This window comes from Camelus ferus, chromosome 10, assembly GCF_009834535.1.
Source record: "Camelus ferus isolate YT-003-E chromosome 10, BCGSAC_Cfer_1.0, whole genome shotgun sequence".
NCBI classification, from domain to species: domain Eukaryota; kingdom Metazoa; phylum Chordata; class Mammalia; order Artiodactyla; family Camelidae; genus Camelus; species Camelus ferus.
This window is the reverse complement of record NC_045705.1, coordinates 56,182,094-56,207,082: the sequence shown is the minus strand read 5'-3', so window position 1 is coordinate 56,207,082 and position 24,989 is coordinate 56,182,094. Positions and strand designations below refer to the sequence as shown.

Here is a 24,989-nt window from a genome sequence, read left to right as displayed (position 1 = left end):
CCAAATTCATATAGCATCACTATCCTAACAAAATATTATGTAGGAAATAGAGGCTGGAAAATTTTATTTCCTTCCTGTGTACTGAGTCTAAGAAAAGCCTTTCAAATATTTATATCCAACTATTGAGGAATATATGTGGAATAAATATATTTTCACAGTTCTCTTGATATTCTACTAATATACGTTATGATATTGCTTCTGTTCATATTTTTTAAATGTTTTGTTTTAGTCTAAGAATTATTGTAGAACACTATAACTATGAGATTTTCACTGATCAAATGGCTAAACAAATACACACTTAAGCAAATCAATTTCTGCCATTGCAGGAAGTCTATTCTGAGACTTATATCCTGAGCCCCTCATATTCCAGCAATGTCCATCTTTAACACCTCTGAAGTGGAAATCTCTACCTTCTTCCTGACTGGGATCCCAGGCATGGAGCATGCTCACATTTGGGTCTCTATCCCAATGTGCCTCATGTACCTCATTGCCATCTTGGGGAACTGCACCATCCTCTTTTTCATAGAAACAGAGACCTCTCTGCATGAGCCTATGTACTATTTCCTCTCCATGCTGGCCTTTTCTGATCTGGGACTGTCCATCTCCTCCCTTCCAACCATGCTGAGAATCTTCTTGTTCAACGTCACTAGAATTTTCCCTGGTGCTTGCTTTGCTCAGGAGTTTTTCATTCATGGATTCTCAACTATGGAGTCATCAGTTCTTCTCATCATGTCCATCGATCGCTTTATAGCTATCTACAACCCTCTGCGATACACCTCCATTCTGACCAGTGCCAGAGTCATGAAAGTTGACCTTGCATTTGCTGTGAAAAGTATCCTATTGGTCTTTCCTTTCCCCTTTATTCTAAAGAGGCTAAAATTCTGTAAGAAAAGCCTTCTATGCCACTCCTACTGCCTCCATCAGGATGTCATGAAGCTGGCCTGCTCTGATAACAGGGTCAATATCATCTATGGATTACTTGTGGCTCTAATGGCTATGTTAGACTTGGTGTGTATTTCTGTGTCTTATGTCCTGATCCTGAAAATTGTTCTGAGCATTGCCTCACACAAGGGCTGTCTCAAAGTCCTCAACACTTGCATCTCCCACATCTGTGCTGTGCTCATCTTCTATGTGCCTATTGTCACCTTGGCTATTATTCACCACTTTGCCAAAAGTGTTTCCCCACTTATTAGGGTCGTCATAGCTGATACTTTCCTTCTGGTTCCCCCTCTAATGAATCCCGTTGTGTACTCGGTGAAGAGTCAGCAGATTAGAAGTCTGATCCTTACAAAATTATGTGGGAAACCAGGTTGATGGGAAATTTCAGCTGCAATGAATGCTCAGGTCACTTGGCAATTGTGAAACAAATGTAGGGATTTGAGAGCGACAGTGAAGTAATAAAGAATGAGACAAATATGTACTGCATATACAGCAAGCTCATCAAATTTCAAATTATTGATTTAATTTAGCAGCAACAACATACTAGATGGCTTGGCATTATAATAATATGCTGATAACTCTGTTTGCCATCTTCTTTTCCCCTTTTCCTATCTCTGCAAAACCAGCTATATGACTATATCAACAACAGCCACAGGAAACACTATCTTACTTATGGTTAAATAAACTTCAAAGTATTATTCTTAAAAAAAAAGAAAATTAGTATGCTCATTTAGGTTAAAGCAAATATGGCTCTAAATAACTCAGACATGGTCAACAGTGACTAAAGTGAACTAAAAAATTAATCACACAGTCACTCACTCACTCACACACATGTACACACATACACACATAGAATCAGCATCTCCTAAACACCTAGGCTATGTGTGTGGCGCTGGGGTGGGGAGAGCTGTAGGGGGATGTACGTGTCATCAGCAAAATCAAAGAAACCATAAAAATGCTCCTGTGAAGTATGTATTAAATGTGAAAACCAGGAACAAGCAAATATTTCATTCATTTATATTTTTGATTTTCTGCAACATATTTAATAAATTACCTCCTTTAGTATGCATATTGGGTGAGCTGCTCCTTAACCAAGGCTATATAATATCTTTTTTTTTGACAATTATAGGTCTAAACAACAGTATTATTTCTTAACTGTCTGTATTCTACATCAATGAAATAGAGTCATAACTGAAATAGGGTCTTTTAATTTCTATCTTTGTCAATGTCCAGCAAAGTGCCTGGAACATATAAGTTGTTCATTGTATGTTTGTTAAGGCATAGTAATTCCAGCAAATTTTGAAGACATGAATATATTTTATGATAAGAAAGCCAAAGAATCTGTGAGTATGTCTGGAAGCTCTCATACATATAGAGTTCACTTGTTCTACATTCTTGGGACATAAAATAAAATCAAGCACAAACAGCAGTCATAAATCATAAAGTAAATGGAGTAGTCACATGTATATTGATAGGATCTAGTTAGGTCCTTACTAAAAGTTATCTGAATGAATAACCCCTTCTAATAAGCACTACTATATTTAGTTCAAACTCAACTCTGGCAATTAGAAAGTCTGTATTAGTAAGACACTACACTGCAAGTGGCAGCAAATCAAATCATATTATCTTAAGCAAACACAGCATCCTTAAGTGGGATATTATAATGACTCACAGACATGAAGTAAAAGTTGCAGGAGCCTGAGGGGCTTCATCACACTTAAGTTCTAGAAAACGTCACTCTCTTCACCTCTCTCTCTTCTTTGCTTCTATCAGTATTCTGAATGAAGCAAGCACAGGGGGTGTGACAAATGGTCACCAATTGGATAAATAGGCAGCGGGGACACTTCTTACATCTCACCCAACAGAGCAGAGAGAACTTTCACTATCAGCTCCACTTGGACATCTAGAAAAAGGACTGAAAATACAGATTACTTAATATTCTTAAATCAGAACTGGTCATAATACCTATGGAAACTCAAAGCAGTTATAAAAGTTTGGAAAAAACTGTCTGTAAAGAGACATAGTGAAATTCAAAGCCAAAAAATAAGCCTTTCTTTCATACTTGTTAAAATATTTGAAATTAAATTAGTGAGTTTATTGTCTATGTAGATCAGTAACCCACAGAACTGGGTCACTTATTCATATTCACGTGGAGATACAATATATCTGGTTTCATATGTATCAAGTATAGATGCCAGCCCTGTGTGTCATATACCTACTTTTTAACTTTTATTTACCTACACTTCAGTTTGCTTCTATATCCCTTGGCCTCTTCTGTTTATGGAGTAGAATCTAGAAGTTTGTGAGCAGTCCCTAAGGACTCAATCCCAGAGCTCTGTGTAAAGTTGGGATTAAAATGCGGTGTATTCTTAGAAATCTCTCCTACGTGCTAGACATCTAATATAAACGTGCCCTCCATGTACTTCTCAGAAAGAGGAATATATGTTGAAATGCTGGGCATATGCCAAGAAATACGGAAGAAAGAGGTGAATCAGCCGCTGATTTCTGGTGAATGGCTGTGGCAGTAAATGGAGAGACACATTGGCAGAGCAGGATAAGGATGGACCATGTGGCCATCCTGCACCAGGTAAAAAAAAATTATGTTTTTAAATGATGATAAGTTATCTTCTAAAATGTTCAGAAAGATCCCAGACATTTAATATCCTTGTGTCAATTGCACTGGGTAAAATAAACTCTGGCAATAGGAAGGCATGTAGTTAGTGGGATCCACTGTTGAAGGTGGACTCCTAGTATTGCTCCAAAATAAGCAACAGGGACACCAAGCCTTGGCCATGGCCATCATCTTTCTACTAGACAGTGGTGTTTTATTTGTCCAGGCTGCCTGTTTTTATAGAACATAAATAAGAGTCAGTGCACATTGCAACACTTGCTCTCTCTCTATTGAACTGAACTCACTAAAGATGGAGAGATTATTTTTTCACCTTTCAATATAGGTTTCCTACATTGAAAAACAAAGAATTTTTTAAAATATAAGAAAGTGAAGCAATGGCAAAGACAAAAGGAAGGATCTTTATGCTTTATTTTGAATTACAACTGCTGTAACACATACCCCATGGTAACTTTCTTTACTTCATTTTGAGTAGCTTGATTCATTCTGTAGCATTGGAAAGCATTTCTCAAGGATCTTTCTCCACTCCCTTTAGATCCTTGCAAAAGTAGATTCTTGTCTATTGAGACACTGCTATACCAGAGAGCTACAAAAAATATCTCCTGTAGTACCAAAACCACCTGAGGCTGTCAGGGTTACCTACCCAGTTGCAGCATATTGAACTGGTAGGAGGAGTAACCAAGCAAGTGCTGGCTTCACAACAGTGGAGAAATTAACACAGGAAAAACTCACAGGTGCTCTGAGAGTACCTCATATGATGTGAATAGTGAACAAAAGAGTATAAATGGCATTACACAACATTCCTTTTCCCTTTTCCAACGGATACTCTGTGTAGCCTGTAAGTCATGAACAATGGGTGTCCCTGCTCCTGGCCAGGCATCTCAAGGGGCCAACACTTGTCTGAGAACATGAAAATATGTCTGTTATAACCTGACTTGGTGTTTGTGGGAGGCTACTCGGCTTGGGTGAGAGTTTTTGTGTATGTCTCTCTATGCCAGTAAATAATGAGGAACCAGAAGAATTCAGGTTTTGATTGTGAGTAACTATACACCTGGATCTATAATTTATTTCCTTATGGATTGCTTAAAACACTTTTGACTGTCTCTATAGTGTATTAACTTGGTCCTACATATAGTCTTGATATTTCCAGTGTCATTCACCAGAGTGGATTTCCTAAAGTAGAATCACCTCCAATAACTTTCATAGTGAATGACAAGCTTTAATTATTAGAAATCTGCATTGAGTTTGCTGCAAGTCTCATGTTTAGAATTTGAGCTCAATCAGCAGGCAGAATAGAAACTCTGAACATCACTTTGACCTGGCCTATCAAATGGCTATGGGGATGATTCAATATATGTCCTTTAGTAACAAGCCTATTTATATAGTAAATATGACATCGACTCTATGCTAAAACAGTGAGCAGCAATTGACATACCAGATTCTTTTCCCTCTGATCTCTCTCTCTCTTTCACTTTTCCCCATACAGGAGGATCAGCTTCACTTCCTTTGATTAGTAACAGAATGATATACCACAACAGAAGCGTTTTTCACCCAACCACATTTTTCCTCATTGGAATCCCAGGCCTGGAAGAGATCCATGCCTGGATCTCCCTGCCTTTCTGCTTTGTTTACCTTGTGGCTTTACTGGGCAATATCACAATTCTGTTAGTCATCAAGATGGAGCAGACCCTCCGGGAGCCTATGTTCTACTTTCTGGCCATCCTTTCAACCATTGATTTGGCCCTTTCAACAACCTCTGTCCCCCGCATGCTGGGTATCTTCTGGTTTGATGCTCATGAGATTAACTTTGGGGCTTGTGTGGCCCAGATGTTCCTGATCCATGCCTTCACTGGCATGGAGGCTGAGGTCCTGGTGGCCATGGCCTTTGACCGCTATGTAGCAATCTGTGCTCCACTCCACTACATGACCATCCTGACATCCCGGGTGCTGGTGGGCATCAGCATGTGCATTGTAATTCGTCCAGTCCTGCTGACACTTCCCATGATCTATCTCATCTACCGCCTACCCTTTTGTCAGGCTCATGTGATAGCTCATTCCTACTGTGAGCACATGGGTATCGCAAAACTATCCTGTGGAAACATCCGCATCAATGGTACTTATGGGCTCTTTGTTGTTTTCTTCTTTGTCCTAAACCTAGTCCTTGTTGGCATCTCCTATATTTATATTCTCCATGCTGTCCTTCGCCTCCCATCCCAAGATGCACGGCTAAAAGCCCTAAGCACGTGTGGCTCCCATGTTGGGGTCATTTGTGTTTTCTATATCCCCTCAGTCTTCTCTTTCCTCACTCACCGATTTGGACACAGCATACCCCGCTACATTCACATTCTTGTTGCCAACCTCTATTTGGTTATCCCACCTTCACTCAACCCCATCATCTATGGTGTGAGGACCAAACAGATACGAGAGCGAGTACTCTGCGCCTTTATTAAGAAATAAGACACCTGGCTGCATTCTTTTACTAAGGATTTCAATACCTCTAGGAAGATTTTTGTGTTCTTGCCTTAACAAGTATCTCCTGGTTCTAATGTATGGCTGCCAGATTGCAATACAAGTTGATTTGTTTCTAAGTGCTGACTAATGGATTCTAAGACTTGTGGGAACTTCATTGAATCTCTCATTCAAAGGCTAATGGGCTGTCCTGAAAGGGAGCTGTGTCACCTCTATTTGCATGTCTTCACACAGGATCTTGATAGCATAAGATTCTTTTTTTTCTGGGGAAAGAATAACAAGTATTGGTGAGGATGTGAAGAATTGAAATCTTTGAAAATTTGTGGTGGGATTGTAAAATGATTTAGCCACTTTGGAGAACACTGGCTGTTCGTCAAAATTTTAAGCATAGACTGACTGCATGATCTTGCATTTCCACTCTGAGGTATATATAGCCAAGAGAATTTAAAACATGCCCACAAAATAGACTTGGACATAAATGTTCATAGTAGCATTATTCATAATAGCCCCAAATTAGAAACAACCCAAATGCCCATTAACTGATCAATGGATAAACAAAGTGCATTATAGCCATATGACGAAATATTATTTGGGCATAAACAGAGATATGAACTAATACATGTTACAAAACGAATGGACCTTGAAAACATGCTGTGAAAGAAATCAGACATCAAAGGCCATATTTGTATGATTCTATTTGTATTAAATATCCAGAATAGGCAAATCCGCAGAGACAGAATGTAGATTAATAGTTGTAGGGATGGGACACTAAGGAATGACTGCCAAAGTTAGGGTTTCTTTTTTGGGTAATGAAACTATTTTGAAATTATATAGTGTAATAGTTTTACAGCTCTGTGAATACGCTAATAACCACTGAATTGTACACTAAAAGGGTGAATTTCATTGTATATGAATTATATCTTGATAAAGATATTTTTAAAATAATATAAACTTTGTGATATTATTCAGATAAAATGTAGAAAAGTTAGACTAATGTATGATGACAGAAAATAGATGACTGATCTGGAAATAAATAAAGTAGGGGTGGAAAGGTGGGACGAATTACAGAAGGACATCAGAAAATGTTTGTATGTGACAGATAATCTTAATTGTGGTGATGGCTGCATGGTTGTTTGTATACATATGTCAAAGCCTCTCAAATAGTAGAATTAAAATTTGTAAAGATTACAGTATGCCAATTATACCTAAAAATGCTATCAGAAAATTTTAAAAATTAAAATGAAAAAACTGAATTCAAAATAAAAACAATGTCAAATACACAAAAGCTAAGGTCATACTATGTTAGCAGAGCTGTAATAAAGGCAATATTAATAAGAGGTCATTGGGATAAGAAAAACTATCCCACATGGAAACATAAAACTATAAAATGTGTTGAAGAGAATTTTGAAAAGTCAAAATAGAAAATAGGTAACAGGAAATGGTGTTTCATTTATTGTTAATGAATTTTTTGAGGTAAATATAGATTCATATGCAGTTGTAAGTAATAAAGAGAAGATCTCTTTTATACCTTGGTCAATTTCCCTCAATGGTAATATTTTGGCAAACTGTAGTATAATATCATAATCAGAATACTGACATTGATACAATCCATCTATCTTACTCAGATTTCCCCAGTTTAACCTTGTACTGTGTGTGTGTGTGTGTGTGTGTGCATGCACGTGAATGTATAGTCTATGGAATTTTATCACATGTATAGATTGTGTATTCACCACTGTCAAGAAATGAACAGTTCCAAGAAAAAAATCCCTCTTGCTGCATTGTTGTAATCAATCAATCAAAACCCTTATACCTTAGCCCCTGCAACCACTAATCTTTCCTTCACTTATAATTTTTTATATTCAAAAATGTTATACGAATGGAATCATCCAGTGTATAATTTTTAAGGGTTATTTTCTATCATTCAGCATAATTCTTTGGGAGTTTATCCAGGTTATTGTATGTACCAAGAGTCTATTATTTTTCCTTGATGATAGGCTGTGGTGCTATGTACCACAATTTGTTTAACCATTCACCTACTGATAGACATCTGTGCTGACTCCAGTTTTTGGTTATTACAAACTGCTATGAACATTCATGCACTGGCTTTTGTGTGAACATATGCTTTAATTCCTCTTGGATAAATGTCCAAGTGTTTGATTGTTGGGTCATATGGTAACTGTATATATAGTTTTATAAGTAACTGCCAAACTTTTTTTCCAAAGCAGCTGTGATTTTAGTTCTCACCAACAAACTATTTGTAATCTGGATTCTTCATGTGGTCACCAGCATTTGGAGTTGCCACTTTTTATTTTAGCCATTCTGCTGAATGTACAGTGATATCCCATAGGTGTTTTAATTTGCATTTCACTGGAGGGTAATGATGTTGAACAACTTCTATTTTTCTTATTTGCCATTGGTATATCTTCTTGAATAAAATGTCTCTTCAAGTATTTTGCACATATTCTAATTGGGATGTTTCTTCTCTTATTGTTGGATTTTGAGTTACTTACATATCCTTTGTGAAATAAGCGGAAATATTTATAATTTTTTGGGGTCTCTTTGGGATGTCTTTTCATTCTCCTCACAGGAAAAAGCCATTTCTAAAAAAAAGATGAAATCTAATTTATCAACTTTTCTTCTTATGAGTCATATTTCTAGTGCTAAATGTAAGAACTCTTGGCCGAGGCCTAGATCTCTAAGATTTCCCCTTCTGCTATTTTCTAAATTTTATAGTTTTACATTTAACATTTATGTTATGATCCATATTGACTTAATCTCTGTATAATATTTAAGGTTTAGTTAAAGGTTAATTTTTCTGCCTACATGTGCTCCTGCAACATCTGTTGAAAAGCTTATTCTTCTTCCACTGAATTGCTTTTGCATCTTTGTCAAAAATTATTTCAGCATATTTATGTGGATCTATTTATGAGTTATCTGTTCTGTTTCATTGATCTATGAATCTGTCGTTCCAATAATTGCTAATTGTCTTGATTACTGCAGGTAGTTAGCTTAATGTCAGGTAAACTGATCCCTTTCACTTTTTAATTTTGTCAACATATTTTAGCTGTTAAAAGACCTGTGTCTTTCCATATAAAATGTACAATGATCTTGTCTATGTCTACAAAAAAAACTTGCTGATTTTTTGGTAAAAATTGAATTAAAATATAGTTTAGTTCGGGGAGAATTTACATCTTTGCTATGTAGAGAATTCCATTCACTAACACAATGACCTTATGTAGAAGATGACCTGTGGGGCTCAAGAGCATGCTCCCCTCTGATCACTAGAACTATATGCTCTAGGGGTGCCCCTTATGTGGGCTGTGTGTATTTCTGTTGTAAGGGTGCTAAGTATTGTGGCACACTGGTAAACAAGGCTGGCTTCTGACCCATTTGGATGTGCTGCCCTGTTTCATGTGGTGGCTGCAGGCCTGCTGAGGTTGGGACAGGCCTTCCTCGACTGGCTAACTTATCAGTCCTGCTGATATTCGGGGCAGGATCCACATACAGCTGGCCAGGGGCATGTGGCTGTTGAAGGCCTGCTGGTGGGCAGGGAAAATGCCTGACACTAACAGGCTAGAGGGAGAATTCCAAAATGTTGCTTGCTAGTGGCATGGTCATCGCCACTGAATGAGTTCCTAAACATAGCTGCTGCCAGCTTTCCTGTCTCCGGGGAGTCCCAGTTGCCTCTTTCCTCTCTAGGAGGCTGTTCAAGGTCAGCAAGTGGGCCTGACCCAGGCTCCTTTCAAATTACTGCCTCTATGCTGAGACATGGAGAATGTGAGATTTCATATGTGCATTTAAGAGCAGATTCTCAGTTTCCTATAGCCCTCCAGCTCTCCCAAAGTTAAGCCTCTCTGGTTTTCAAAGTCAGACTTTCTGGGAGCTCCTCTCCCCAGTGCTGAACTCCTGGCCTGGGAGTCCAACGTGGGGTTTAGACTCCTCACTCTTTGGGGAGGACCTACTGTGGTTATGATATTCTTCACATTTGTGGGTTCCCTACCTGGGATGTGAATCCTGCCTGACTATATACCTCATCTCCACCCCTCCTACCTATCTCATTGAGCTCTTTATCCTCAGTTCTGGAAAGTACTTTCTGCTAGTCATTCTCATAAATAGTTGCTCTGTAAATAGTTGTAATTTTGATGTGCCCTTAGGAGAAGGTGATTTTAGTGTCTTCTAGCTGCTTGGCAACATGCATAGGACTCCTTTACTGACCTAGGGGCAGAGTTGTTTCCAATTCAGTGTTTGATATCTCAGGAGTAAATCCAGAGTGAGAATCAGAAGGCTGGCTGAGAAAGTAACATGTGGCTTAATGAGGACATTCCATCCATTTCTTCACATGGGGAAATTTTTATTCTCTTCATAAAAGTAATTCCCACCCATTTTCCCATAACCCTTTGCAATAAGTTCTGGGGTTCCTCTTCTAAATAGGACCAAAACAGAACAACGTAGTTTGTACTACATTGTGATAGTATGGAACAATGTAGGTTGACTGCAGGCAGTATCAGAATAAGCCTGCGATTGTCTTCTGCACCCAGTAAATGGGAACATGAAAAAGAGACACGATCGCACATCATGAGTCAGAATGCAAGTTCAAGCAGAACCATGCAGGCTAGTTGATAGTGTGGATATCAACTCCTCAGCCTCCCAACTATCTCTGAAAATAAGAAACCAGAACCATTACTATGGTTAGAGAGACCCACTCACTGAAATGAAGGGTAGGGTTGAGGTGCCTTAGCAGGCACTCAGAAGAAGCAGTGCCAACCTCATATACATATATTTTCAGGTGTGTTTGTAGTTACAAGCACATGATAAGTGAAGACCTTACGGTATGCTTCTGGAAACTTCTATAGGCTTATTGAAACAAAATAGGCTCAAGATTAAACTAAACAGAAAAAGGAGATGGTATAATATATTGAATAATAGCACAGAGTTTGGAATCAGACATTTGGGTTCAAGTTCGGTCTTTGTGACTTTCTAGATGTACATCCTTAGGAAAGTTGCTAACTTTTTCTATAGCTCAAGTTTTCCATCTGTATAATGGAAATAAGCCTAAGATCTATGTCACAGAGCTGTTTTGAGGATTAAAGAGATTAACAAAGTAAAAAGCATTTTGAAGATATCTTGTGTATACCTCTTACTTAATAACACATTAAATAAAAGCAGCCCTAACTAGAGCAAGGGGATAAGGGCCCCTGATAGGAAGGTTTCACAGGGAAAAATGTGGTTAAGTGTGATCTTTAAGACATCATGAATTATAAGTAAGAAAATAAAACAAAACAAAAACCTGATCTTACTTACTTAAACATTAAAGGGAATTTCGTCTCACCTTAAAACAAAATAAAAATGGTTTGAGTTCCTTGTCACAGACAAGTTAAGAAGTTGGTCTTATTTTTTTGATACCAAGGAACAAGTTCCTTTCAGTATTTCAGGGTTGACATTCTGTGACTCATCTTGATTCTAAGGCTGGCTCTCGCATGATTCTGAGACATCTACCAGCAACTACTCAGAAATAGATGCTTCTTCATTCCCAACCAATAAAAAAAGGGTATGACTTTGTCTAATGTTTCTCAGCTCATGTCCTAAAATTAACTTCAATTGAACTTATCAGTTACATGCCCATGATCTCCAAGAAAATGCCATATTCAAAATTTGACTTGAAAAATATATTTGGAGATACATATATTCAATACTATACATACATACATATACATGTATATACACATATATGTATATAACTGAGCTCCAAGAAAATCTCATATTCAAATATATATTTCAAAAATGTATTTAAATATACATATTTGAATATATACACTCATGCATATACATGTATATACATATCTATACACATATATGGAAATTTTAAATTTCCAGAGATTGTACTCTCAGGTTTGAATGGAAAGACAAGAGTCAAAAGGATTTAACTTCATGCTTTATAGTCTGTGTTTTAAATCTTAAGGCTGATAATATGCTTTTTTTCTTAAGTATTATCTAAGATATTTGCTTAAGTGTGCAGTAGAGATAGGATTCTTCCACTCAAAATAAATTTATTCTAGTGAGAATAAGAAATATATATATATTTATATATATATAATTTGACTAAAAAACTAAAGAAAAAATCTTTAAGATAAATGAGAACTCTCAAACCAAATGTTATGGACTTAATGTCATGAGAGATTTCTCAGTATGGTTTATTATAGGTCCAAGGTTTATGAAGGTGGTTTTGTGAGCTAAATTCTATTTTAATTAACCACTTCAAATGTGCCAGGTATTGTACCAAATGCCTGATATTCACTACTTAATTTATTCTTCAAAATATCCATTGCTATTGGTACTATTATCATCCCTAATTTTCCAGTTGAGGGTTCTGAGACATAGAGATATTAATAGATCACTCGTGGTGATGTTGCCACTACATGGGAATCCAGTATTTGAACTGAATCAGGTCAGTTTCAGGGTTGGTTATTTTTACTACTTCTCTCTATGGCCTCTGTGATATAGATATGAATAATTGTCAAAGGGGAAGAGAGAGAGGAACAATCATTGACTGAGGACAGTGGGACAAAAGACTCACAGGTTGGAATCCATAGAGCTAAGCATTCAATGAACCTAAAACACCCAGTCAGTGAAGGGGGACAGAGAGAACTAAGTCTGAAAATGGAGTCTCTCATGCTAGGTTAATTATGTTTGAACTTAGAATATGGATTAAGTACTATTTTATCTGGAAAACAGCAATCCTTAGAATTTGACTGCAAAATCTTACCTAGAGGGGCATGACTGTTTCTCTCTCTGCTATATACAAATGATCATATCTGTGCCTTGGTACCACATTTATAATTTTCTCTACATAATTTCCTATTTGTGTTACTTTCTCTTGAGCTTCTGTTTTTCTAAACCATAGTCTAAGGGTTTTGTCAGCAATCTCAGAGGATTCGATCTCAAGGCACCATTTACAATAGAAAACTGAGTTAACTTGTTTTTTCCAATGCTATAAGCAGCTAGAACTTTAATATAAAACTTCTCTCTTTGGATTATATTAAAAAAAAACAGGCATAGATTTTTTTACTGCTTGATCATCACCTTGTGTCTCTATTCCTGTGGAAGAATGAAGTATCACGGGTGAATTTTCCTTTGATTTAGGTATGTGTTGCAGTCAAATGAGAGAGATAATCACTGGTGGCTGAGAACTGCCACCTTGATACAATATACATGATGTAGTAGTCCAATTTCTGGATCTAACAGTGGGGAAAATCTTGCAACTTTTAAATAGAGATTGAGTATCTAAAAATATCTAGAAGATCCAAGGCATTGAAAATCTATTTACAAAATGGTTATATAGTTGGTTGATAAAGTAGAATTTCTGCTTCTGCTATAGGTGATAGGGATTGGATGACATGGACTTATGAAGCATGATGGAAATCTGAGGTTAGAAGTGGCATGTTATTGAGGGTTAATTTTCAGAGATGAACCAAAGGTAGGCATCATGAAGTCTAGAAGGCTTGGTTTTGGCCAGTACCCTGCCAGTGGGCAATGACCATTACCTGGAAGTTTCAGTTTTTAAAAAATACAAATATGGGAGCATTACAAAATACAACTCTCTCTTTTTCTCCCTCCATCTCTCTCTCTCTCACACACACAAACACACGCACACATGCACACACACACACTCGCTCTCAAACTTCAGAACATATATAACATTTATTTTTTCACCCATATGTATTTCCCATGGAAATATAGAGTTACATAAAGGGTAAGAACAGAAGTCTGTCCTTCTTTATCCTCATCTTGGATTACTCTGCCTTAAGTTAGAGACCCAGAGAAAGGCTCTTTATTTCATTATTTGAGTTTATGGGGCTTCTCCTGACTGCTTCTCCATCATTTTGAAGGCATTGCGAAAGCACACTTCTCTATTTCCTTTAGACAATTACAGAAAGTAATTCTCTCTTCCATTAGATTTTGTTATTCCAGACAGTTTTGTGATGCTCAAAAATGCCTTCCTCAGGTCCATAACAACCTGAAGCCTTCTGGGTTGTCCTGTACTCACATTTCCAGTGTCTTAATCAGGCAGAAGGAGTGAACCAAGTACTAGCTAGTTCTGCAGCAGTGGTAAAATGAGCAGGTTTTCTCTGAGGACCTGATGTAGAGTGGAAAGTGAATGAAGAAGTTTTCAAATACCACTAGGAACCACCACAACCATAGCACTAAAAAATGAGCCTCTATGAAATGGAATGGTCTTGGGAAAATAGAGACATCAATGAAAATCTACAAAAGTTTATTATTATATTTCTTTCTCGGCTCTTTTCAAGTACGGAGGTATGTGACTAGCCAGTGTGTGCTCCAGAGTGTCTGTGCTTTTCTTTGTGATAATATGTATCTCTGATACTTTGTTGCAGTCTTTTAAACAGGATATTACGTATGGTTTTGGTATTTTCTCTGTGTCAATAAATGATGAATGGATCATTAGAAAGTTTCTGGGTTTTCAACAAATGATGAATGGATCATTAGATAATTTCAGGGTTTTCTAAGTATGAGAGTGTCGTACATTTGTGCCTATGACTTTACTTTCTCATCTATCTGTCTCCTTTTGGGTTATGCCTGCATTTCCATATGTGTATCATTGATTTTTCATGTGACCCTCTTTAGAGAAGGACTTCACAAAAGATACGGGGAATACTAAATTATTCCATACATAATATTATGTCCTATATCTTATAACTCTGCCATGGGTATGCTGATAAACCTTACATGTTAAAAAAATTAGGATTAAATCTGTCTAAGGATTAAGCCCTTTGAGACATGCCCCAAATGAGAATGGTTCAATTTAGAAATTAAAAAGAAAATTAATATAACCTTCGAAATAGCAAACTTTTTCATGTTCACCATATATAGAAGCACTAAGGTAATAATTTTCATAACTATTTCTTACTCAACTTTTTTTTTCCTCCTCCTAGGAGTGACAACATCTCCTACTCTGTTATTTGGAAGGATGTTTTATCACAATAGGAGTTTTTTTCACCCAACCACATTTTTCCTCATTGGAATCCCAGGCCTGGAAGAGGTCCATGCCTGGATCTCCCTGCCTTTCTGCTTTGTTTACCTTGTGGCTTTACTAGGCAATGTCACAATTCTGCTAGTCATCAAGATGGAGCAGACCCTCCGGGAGCCTATGTTCTACTTTCTGGCCATCCTTTCAACCATTGATTTGGCCCTTTCAACAACCTCTGTCCCCCGCATGCTGGGTATCTTCTGGTTTGATGCTCATGAGATTAACTTTGGGGCTTGTGTGGCCCAGATGTTCCTGATCCATGCCTTCACTGGCATGGAGGCTGAGGTCCTGGTGGCCATGGCCTTTGACCGCTATGTAGCAATCTGTGCTCCACTCCACTACATGACCATCCTGACATCCCGGGTGCTGGTGGGCATCAGCATGTGCATTGTAATTCGTCCAGTCCTGCTGACACTTCCCATGATCTATCTCATCTACCGCCTACCCTTTTGTCAGGCTCATGTGATAGCTCATTCCTACTGTGAGCACATGGGTATCGCAAAACTATCCTGTGGAAACATCCGCATCAATGGTACTTATGGGCTCTTTGTTGTTTTCTTCTTTGTCCTAAACCTAGTCCTTGTTGGCATCTCCTATATTTATATTCTCCATGCTGTCCTTCGCCTCCCATCCCAAGATGCACGGCTAAAAGCCCTAAGCACGTGTGGCTCCCATGTTGGGGTCATTTGTGTTTTCTATATCCCCTCAGTCTTCTCTTTCCTCACTCACCGATTTGGACACAGCATACCCCGCTACATTCACATTCTTGTTGCCAACCTCTATTTGGTTATCCCACCTTCACTCAACCCCATCATCTATGGTGTGAGGACCAAACAGATACGAGAGCGAGTACTCTGTGTGCTTATTAAAAAATAAGGACCCTTGCCTCCTTTGTTTAAGAAGCATTTTGATCCAGCAAGAAATGTTGGTTTGTTCTTTGAGCAAAGACCTTTCTCTGTCAAAATTTAGTGCTGCCAATTCCATTCCAGGGGATTTATTTGATCTTGGCTCCCTATTGATTCTGTGGTTGGAATAGTCTTCAAAATATTTTAAGTTCAAGGACTGATTTCTATTGTGACAGTGAGAACTGTTTGCATTACTTCATTTTGAGTGAGCGTGAATAGTCCAAGCAATGACCTTTCCTATCATTATTCTTGTTAACATTGCTTTTCCCCCCTAGATTTTAAGGTCTCTATTTTTCCCTTAGCTTAAAAGTAAGACAAGGAAACATACAACAAAGCACTCTGTTTCCATAATGTGGAATTAAAAACTATTGTTACTATGATTTATTTATCTTAAATGGTATTTTTAATCAAATATATGAGGGATTTAAGTTGAAATAACCTATGACTACTACTCCAATCTAGTTTCAGTTTTTTTTTTTTTTCTCATCCTCAGAGACAGAGTGACTACCACATGCTTTTTAAAAAATCTTTCTTAGAGTCTAAATTTATCATTTTAAATTCAATAATTTCAGTGGGGGGAGGTGGATGTGGAATTTTAATTTTTAATTCATATGGTAATGTACTGTGTATTATTTCACAGACAATTGTTGCACTTAATATTAAATTTAGAGATTATCTGTGTTGATACATGTGGGATATAGTTATTTCCTTTTGAAATGTAGTAGAAACTTTCATTTGCATTTTACTTATCTCTTCAACTTTTGGTGATATGTATAATATTTTAGTTACTTTTAATTTAGAATCAATGTTGTGACATACTTTTTGTGCATATTTGAACATTTTCTAAAGGTTGTATACTTAGAATTGTTAGGTAGTAGGTTACTGATTGAATGGATCATATTCTTGCTTCTTGTATTTGTTTCTTATTTATTGTAATTTCCTTCCCACTTCACCAAATTTTTTGCCTAGCTTCCTAAAAGTCTCATCACAGAGTTATTTGAATGTATTTTGCATATCAACACTTTCCTATGAACTCTTTATATTTACTTTATTTTTATATGGTAGATTAAATTTTTGTCTAATTTTTTATTGAAGTATAGTCAATTTACAATATGTTAATTTCTGGTATACAACATAGTGATTCATTTTTACATATATATTCTTTTTTATTATATGGCATTACAAGGTATTGAATATAGTTCTCTGCGCTATACAGTAGGACTTTGTTGTTTATCTGGTAGATTAAATTTATAATGAAATCATTACAGATTATATTACCTATAGCACAGCCTCCAATAACTTTCAGACTTATGGCTTTGCATTACTTTATTATATACTAACATTCCAACATCTATTCCATGGGATTTGTGTATGTGTATTTATGTTTATGCATTCATTTTTATATTTCATTCTAATCTAATTGTAATTCATTTTGGTGTCAAATGTAGGGTGGGAAATTAACTACTTCTCTGTTTCCATTCCTAACTTATTTTTATAACATAATTGATCTAATAACTCAACACTTCAGAACTTAATTGTACTTATTTTTTCTTCAAATTGAATTTCAATTTGTACAAGAATCTGCTTTTTATTAATATAATCAGCTTGTCTGTTTATTCTTGGACTAGTATCACAATGTTTTCATCACTACAGATTTATGATGTATTTGAATAACTTTTATAGCTGATTATCCTTCAATAATTTATTTGCTCTTCTTTTGTTCTTTACAATAATTTGTTTTAAAAAAAACTGTTGTCATTCTGCAATTGTTAAAAATATCTTCATGGAATTCTGAGTTAATTTATTCTTGGGTTCATTTAAACACTGTATTCATTTCTTAAAATATCAACTGATAATTAACTATGCACGACACTGAGATAAGCACAGATGATCAAGTGTCCTTTGGTGATTTTGTACTGTGACTACTTAGCTAAACCAGCACTCTGTTTCCCAGAATTCTCTTCCCTTCAAGCTTCCAGCTTAGAGTTGGTTACATAAGAAATGCATAAGGTGTGAGAGCAAATGTGAAAAGTCAGCCATTATTTTCTAATGTTCAACTTATAGGCAATGATGGATAAACACAGTGATACTAGAGGATTCTAATTTCTCCTCACTTCCCCCAGCTCCACGTCCAGCTCTCCATGGCAACAAGCCCTCCTGACCAACAGTGATCACAAGTCCAGCACTAGATACTTTACTGCAGATACAAAGGTCCAGTAGCTGTGGATAACAAATCACCTTCCACAAATTTCTACACCCAGTTCCTTACAGTTCCATCCCAGAAACTGAATGTACCTAGTTTCTGCAAAAGCAACTCATTCATGCATAAATAATCTGTTTAGTAAATTTATTTTCAAATCTTTTCTAGCTTCTTCCAACTTGTATCAATTCCTGTCTTTACTCCTTATACACACAGCAGTTCTGAATCCAGGCTGACATAAGTATATATACCAAAAGTGGTTCCTGGGCAAAATATTCTTAAAAATGGGAATTTGGGATTAGTTCCTTATTTGATTAGCTAAGGTCATTAAGGCCTCCACTGCTGTTGATAAAGAGGACACTTGTGGTGTATGGAGGACATTGACAAAACTGTTACATTTATCATCACCTCTAGACAGCCTTAACCAAGTGCTTAAAAAAGGCAAGGCTTTGAATGTCCAAGTATTTCTGCCAAAGAAGATTTCCATAAGAATAAAGAGAGTATGGATTTGGCTTTCTGTGACAAATAAGCTGAAGAACCTGGATAAAGGTAATAATGAGTTCAGGGTTTTAAACACCCAGCCCAAGGTCCAGGTAAGGAAATAGAAAGCATTTTTGACTATCCTAAAGAAATATTTATCTCCTAGGAGTCGATTTATTGAGGAGTGTTCTAAAAGTTGGAATGGTCTTCTACGAGTAGGCCCCAATGAAGCAAACCCTGAGTTCTGCCCAGCCTCCTTTACCACTAGAAGCAGTTCTCTTTGTCTGAGGTTGACAGTCTCCCCTTGTCCAAAGGAAATGTAATATGTTCCCCTGATGTAGCTGACTTAGTGTGTATTGCTTACCTATCCCCTGAACAATGCCCACCACTCCTTACTGTTCTAGAATGATTCTCTCTATTAGAAATAAAATGTAAGTCACCCATGTACTTAAAATTTTCTAGTAACCATATTACACAAGCTAAACAAAGAGAAATTAATTTAGTAGAATAATCTAACTTAGTATATGCAATAATTATTTAAACATAAAATCATAACAATCCCTAGAAAAGGGCAGAAATCCCTGGTGGATTTTTCTACTTAGCATGGGACTTGGTTAAAACAGGGAATTCTGGGCCCTCCTATCTTCAGCATGTTGGCTCTAGAGAGTTTCACTGGGAGGCTCTCCTTTCAGGAGCATCATATAAAGGATAACAACTACATTCTCTATTTGGGTATACATGAAAACCTAGGGGCTCAGAATCACTTATGGTGCACAGTCTGGTGAGTCGACCACACCTTTCCAAAGCCCACAGGGAAAATGACAGAGGGGAAGAAGGGGGAAAAGATAGAAGTGTCACAAAAAAAGAGCAGAGGGGCTGAGATTGGGTTCATGAAATGAGGTTTTATATTTACATAGAAGAGAAAAATATCATTAATAACCCCCATTTTTTTCTTTTTTGGGGGGAGGTAATTAGGTTTTTATTTATTTATTTTTAATGGAGGTACTGGGGATTGAACTCAGGACCTTGTGCATGCCAAGCACATACTCTACCACAGAGTTCTACCACCCTCCTGATAACCCCTGTGTGCATTTTTATCTTTCCAATCATTTTAAGGCCAGGTGTCTCAACCTAGGAAGATTTGTTTATTGTTTCATATCAGAGTAAAGTAGAAAATAAAGAAAGAAAGAAAGAAAAAAAGGAATCCTAAATGTGTCTTCTCATATTCTAAGGCTAATGTGATAAACACTGAAAGATATACAAAAAGAAACAGTAGAAATATTCTAGTGCATTTCTGAGCACTGCTGTGTGACTTGTAGATGAAGGACCAACCCCGTACTCAAAAACTGTATTGTGTTGTGTAAATACTTTACAATATGTATAGACATTAGTGGGGAAAAAAACTATTATATCTCCAGAGTTCACAAGGCTTTGCTAATGTATTTCCTTGTATAGTGTTGGCTTACGACACTTATCTCTTAGAGTTCAGAATTTTCAGTGTGTAGTTCCTTGGAAGGGCAGGTATTGTGTATTAGAAGGACTAATCATTTCCTGCAACCATAAAGAATTCTGACACTATGAGCTAAAATTCCAAAGATAGGCAGTAAACCTTGGGTCCACTTCATGATTATCTCTACCACTCAAGACTTAAGACTTTAGGAAACACTGTATACTATTTAAGCCACATTTCATTTTCTTTTTATCAAAGAAATCTTACAGAGTACTTACATTTTGTTTATTACTTATTTAAAAAACAAAATACAAAGATCAAGGTTAATCTCTGTATTATACTTAGGTTCACTATTCAAAAAATTCCTTAAAATATGTATTTAAAAATTCCCTTAACCAATATACCAGGCTCAGTACTAGATATTGGGTATGGAGACATAAGGGAGAGAGAGTTTCTTTAACATTAAAGAGCTCACTGTCCAGAAATTAGACAAAATAGTAGGTAAATATAACTTAAAATAAATTTTATAAAAGCTATTCTAAAGATAATAGGTACATAAAGGAGATTTCACCCTGTCACTGTTTCTTCCTGTCTCTCCAAATTTATAGGATATTTACTTCCTCTTTTTCTGTCTACCTAAATCAACCTCTGCAACTTTTTGAATTACTTTTCTTTTACCTTTTAAAAAAAATCATTGTCAACTACTCTAGAATATACCTGTGAGAGATGGGAGATCTATTTTTGCAGTCATTTATTATTCCCCAGAACATAGATTAATTAGATTCTCCTTATAGGCCAGAAAACGATTCTTTAACAATCATTTGTGTAACAACTACTTGTATTCATTTTACCATTTGCAAAATTAAGCAAACTGTCACAACAGTGTGTGTTTATGTGTGTGTGTGTGTGTGTGTATGAGTGTGTATAGTTGACCCTTGAACAACATGGGTTTGAACTGTGAAGGTCCACTTATATGGTGATTCTTTTTAATAAATATCTGCTGTAGTCTACACTAACCACGGTTGTTTGAATTCACAGATGCAGAACCAAAGACATGAATGGCTGACTGTAAAGTTATATGTGGATTTTTGACTGGGTAGGGGTTGGTGCCCCTAAGCCCTGCAGTGTTCAAGTGTCAACTATATAGATATAGGTATAGGTATAGATATAGATATAGATATAGATATAGATATAGATATAGATATAGATATAGATATAGATATATGGAGACAGAGTTGTATAGTTATATAAGCAGTTATATACTACCAAACATCATAGTTTGGCCTAGCCTACCTTAAACCTACTCAGGAAAAACTTATGTTAGCCTACAGTTGGGCAAAATCATCTAACCCAAAGCCTTTGTTATAACAATGTGTTGAATATCTTATGTAATTTATTGAATACAGTACTGGTAGTGAAAAAAAAATGGTTGTATGAGTACGGGATGGTTGTAAGTGTATCACTTGTTCCTATTTCTATATATGGAGACAGAGAAATAGAAATATATCTCACTGTTCAGAACATCAATATCTTCTGTATAAACATCTATTAAATTGTAAAGAAGGTAGATACTTGAGATTAAATAGTAATTTGATAAGAAACAATGTTTGGTTGCCACTCATAATCTTTTCTACCCAACAGTGATCACACTTTCATTCCTCTAGCCTCCTTTCTTAGCAGTCCACACTCTTGGCAGAAAGCATACACTTTAAAGTCATGGGACACAGTTAGTGATGTGTTACCATGAAGAGGTCCCACTAAAGTCATTCTTAACATTACATGATATCCTACTTTCTAGTCTCTTATTCCCTCCCTCTTTGTTTCTGTGAAACAAAGATTTAGAGTAATAAAATTAATCAGTTTTCGGTGACTAAATTTCAATTGGAATAATTTTATTATGACAGAGGATTTCAATGATTCTGGCAAAAAGGCTATTGATGAGGTTTCTGCTATGGGGATAAACAGGTAGGATATTTGGTTTTTGTTTTTTTCCAGTACTGTAAAACTTAATGGTCACAGACTGGTCCCTCCCAATATGGGTCAGCACACATCTGCAGTGAACACATTCAAATGAAATCACAAGCCAAGATGCCTCTTTCCAATGACACCCAGTTCCACCCCTCCTCCTTCCTGCTGCTGGGCATCCCAGGACTGGAAAACATTCACATCTGGATTGGCTTTCCTTTTTGTGCTGTGTATCTGATTGCACTCATAGGAAACTTCACCATCTTGTTTGTCATCCAGACTGAGCACAGCCTCCACCAGCCCATGTTCTACTTCCTGGCGATGCTGGCTACCATTGACTTGGGACTGTCCACAGCCACCATCCCTAAGATGCTGGGCATCTTCTGGTTCAGCCTCAGGGAGATCATTTTTGATGCCTGCCTCACTCAAATGTTTTTCATTCACATCTTTACTGGCATGGAGTCAGTAGTCCTTCTGGCCATGGCTTATGACCGCTATGTAGCTATTTGTAACCCCCTTCGTTATAGCACAATCCTTACTAACAAGACAGTATCTCTTATTGGCTTTGGGGTGGTTGGGAGATCTTTATTCTGTGTGTTTCCCTTTGTATTCCTCATCTTGCGACTGCCCTTCTGTGGACACCACATCATTCCTCACACATACTGTGAGCACATGGGGCTTGCTCGTCTGGCCTGTGCAAGTATCAGGGTCAACATCATATATGGTCTGGGGACCATTGCTATCCTGGGATTTGACATCATGGCCATTGCTCTCTCCTATGTCCAAATTCTCTGTGCTGTTTTCCGTCTCCCCTCCCGTGAGGCCAGGCTCAAGTCTCTATGCACCTGTGGTTCCCATGTTTGTGTAATTTTGGCCTTTTACATCCCAGCCCTCTTCTCTTTTATGACACACCGTTTTGGCCAGAATGTTCCCCGCTACATTCATATCCTCCTGGCCAATCTCTATGTGGTTATTCCACCAATGCTCAACCCTGTTATCTATGGAGTCAGGACCAAGCAGATCCGTGAAAGGGTGCTTAGAATATTCATCCCAAAATAAACAGAAGATAAACACCTCCTGTTTTGGTCCTAAAGATTACATGTTAACATGTATACATCTGATAAATGAGGAGATGCCCTGAAATTAGGCCTTGTAAACGAGGTACAGCCAGGATCACTTAATGGGAAGGATGTCTTTTTGTGTGTATTAACTCATTCAGGGAATGAGAATAGGAAGCTTTGGATTCTAGATATCAAGCTGGATTAGCAAACATTCTATATGATTATTTTGAAGATAAGCATAAGATGTGTTCATGATTCCCAGATATCTAAGGGGTCAATTTACAGAAGACATGTTTTCATTTCCACTGTGGGTACCAGGTGTTCTCTCATCCTTCTCTTTCTCTTCCTCTTTCTCCCTCAAGCTCTCTCTCTCCTCTTCTCCTCTTTCTTCTTTTCCTCCCCTTCCATTTTCTCTCTTCCTTCTTCTGTTGCTCATTTTCTCTATTTCTTTTTCTCTTTCTGTCCTCCAAATTTCTCTCCATCAGCCTGCTTCAATATTTCTTATGTAGCTTTCTCTTCCTGCTCTGCCCCTCTTTTCATAACCTAGTTGAGTACTCCATTTCACTTACTTTTAGAGTACAAACAGCTTTTTTCTTATTGGTTTAATTGAAGGGTTGATTGATTGGCTTAGTAGAGTAGTTAGAAACAGGAAGTAAAGTGAAAGAAAGAGGCCAGGGGACTAAGTGGAAGAAAAATGTATTCTTACAAAATACTAGAAATTCAGTATGTTTAAAACTAAATACATATCCATCTCATTAAAAATATTCCCTATATGTTTTATAGAAGCACTATTCATTTAGAAAACAGTGATGGATGTACTTTGGTCATATCAAATCTCTCTCTCTCTCTCTTTTAAGAACAATTTCTTAATTTCTTAATGTTATTTGTATACTTTGGCTATAAATGTAATTTGCCTTATAAAAACTGGTGTGTTGAGAGAACACAGCATCTCTGCAATGAAGCATGTTGAGAGATAAACATATAAGTCTATGAAATACAATCAAATCTCTGAATAAGAAGGGGTAATTTCTATTCAGGGAGTGAATAAATGCTCAGATATCATATATAAGTGAATGAATAGCATGGAATCCTAAAACTACTTTTCTGTTAGTACACAAAGGCATCTCATGAAGAGAAAACAACATGGGGATAATCACAGAGATTTGACAAAACCTTATTTTTGCAGATTCACGTGTAAGGTAGAGCAGTATGGTTAATACTGAGATTGAAGTGGGGATGAAGCTTGTAGGGTAGGTTTACGACAGCTTATGTACCACCTATATTCTATGACAAAACACTGGGTATTTAACTTATAATAACTAACTCTGCAATGCTGGGAGGGGGGGTCTCCTGCGTAAGTGGGAGGGGAATTATATTTTTTGTAAGGAAAAGCATTAATATGAGCAAAGGGCTAACACTGTCTGACACATAGCATGGACTTAAACTGTTAAGAAAGTTATTATTATGTTCATTGTCTCAGAGACCAATGCTATTTTTGGAACAGATTTAACATTATTGCTTTAGTATTATTCTCAAATTTAATTGGAAAATATAGTCCTACTGTATTTTTAGTTAAAACTATAATTGAGTAAATGCTCTAATATGCTCAAAATTGGATGATACACTTTGAAGACTATCAGTCAAGAGTAACAGAGAAATGTCCACAAACTTGGGTATGAGTATCAAAACAGAGTGTATTTGAAATCAGTATGATTTTAAATGTGTAATTAATAATAAAGAAAAAAATTACTCAAAAGCATATAATAGCTAATATTTCTAAAGCTCTCATTGTGTATCAGGCACAGGTTTCAAATACTTTTTGATTTCATTTTAGCAGTAATCCTA

At 36.8% G+C, this 24,989-nt stretch overlaps 4 protein-coding genes across 4 annotated transcripts; all 4 read left to right on the top strand.

The window, feature by feature from the left end:
* The first annotated feature begins 372 nt into the window (after nt 1-372).
* Nucleotides 373-1,336, top strand: LOC102503835 (olfactory receptor 51A7). The gene has a single exon (XM_006183109.2). The coding sequence runs from the start codon at nt 373-375 to the stop codon at nt 1,312-1,314; it is 942 nt and encodes a 313-aa protein (XP_006183171.1). The 3' UTR covers nt 1,315-1,336.
* A 3,747-nt stretch (nt 1,337-5,083) lies between these two features.
* LOC102503586 (olfactory receptor 52J3) lies at nt 5,084-6,025 on the top strand. The gene has a single exon (XM_006183108.2). It carries the CDS (start codon nt 5,090-5,092, stop codon nt 6,023-6,025), a length of 936 nt encoding a protein of 311 aa, XP_006183170.1. The 5' UTR covers nt 5,084-5,089.
* Nucleotides 6,026-15,017: 8,992 nt separating this feature from the next.
* Nucleotides 15,018-15,959, top strand: LOC102518117 (olfactory receptor 52J3). The gene has a single exon (XM_006183089.2). It carries the CDS (start codon nt 15,024-15,026, stop codon nt 15,957-15,959), a length of 936 nt encoding a protein of 311 aa, XP_006183151.2. The 5' UTR covers nt 15,018-15,023.
* Nucleotides 15,960-22,055: 6,096 nt separating this feature from the next.
* On the top strand, nt 22,056-23,142 carry LOC102524527 (olfactory receptor 52E2). Its single transcript, XM_014557890.2, has one exon. It carries the CDS (start codon nt 22,189-22,191, stop codon nt 23,140-23,142), a length of 954 nt encoding a protein of 317 aa, XP_014413376.2. The 5' UTR covers nt 22,056-22,188.
* The last annotated feature ends 1,847 nt before the right edge of the window (nt 23,143-24,989 follow it).

Bases quoted from the DNA above. Each gene is read 5' to 3' on its own strand.
- LOC102503835 (XM_006183109.2), top strand. From the start codon at position 373: ATGTCCATCTTTAACACCTCTGAAGTGGAAATCTCTACCTTCTTCCTG.
- LOC102503586 (XM_006183108.2), top strand. From the start codon at position 5,090: ATGATATACCACAACAGAAGCGTTTTTCACCCAACCACATTTTTCCTC.
- LOC102518117 (XM_006183089.2), top strand. From the start codon at position 15,024: ATGTTTTATCACAATAGGAGTTTTTTTCACCCAACCACATTTTTCCTC.
- LOC102524527 (XM_014557890.2), top strand. From the start codon at position 22,189: ATGAAATCACAAGCCAAGATGCCTCTTTCCAATGACACCCAGTTCCAC.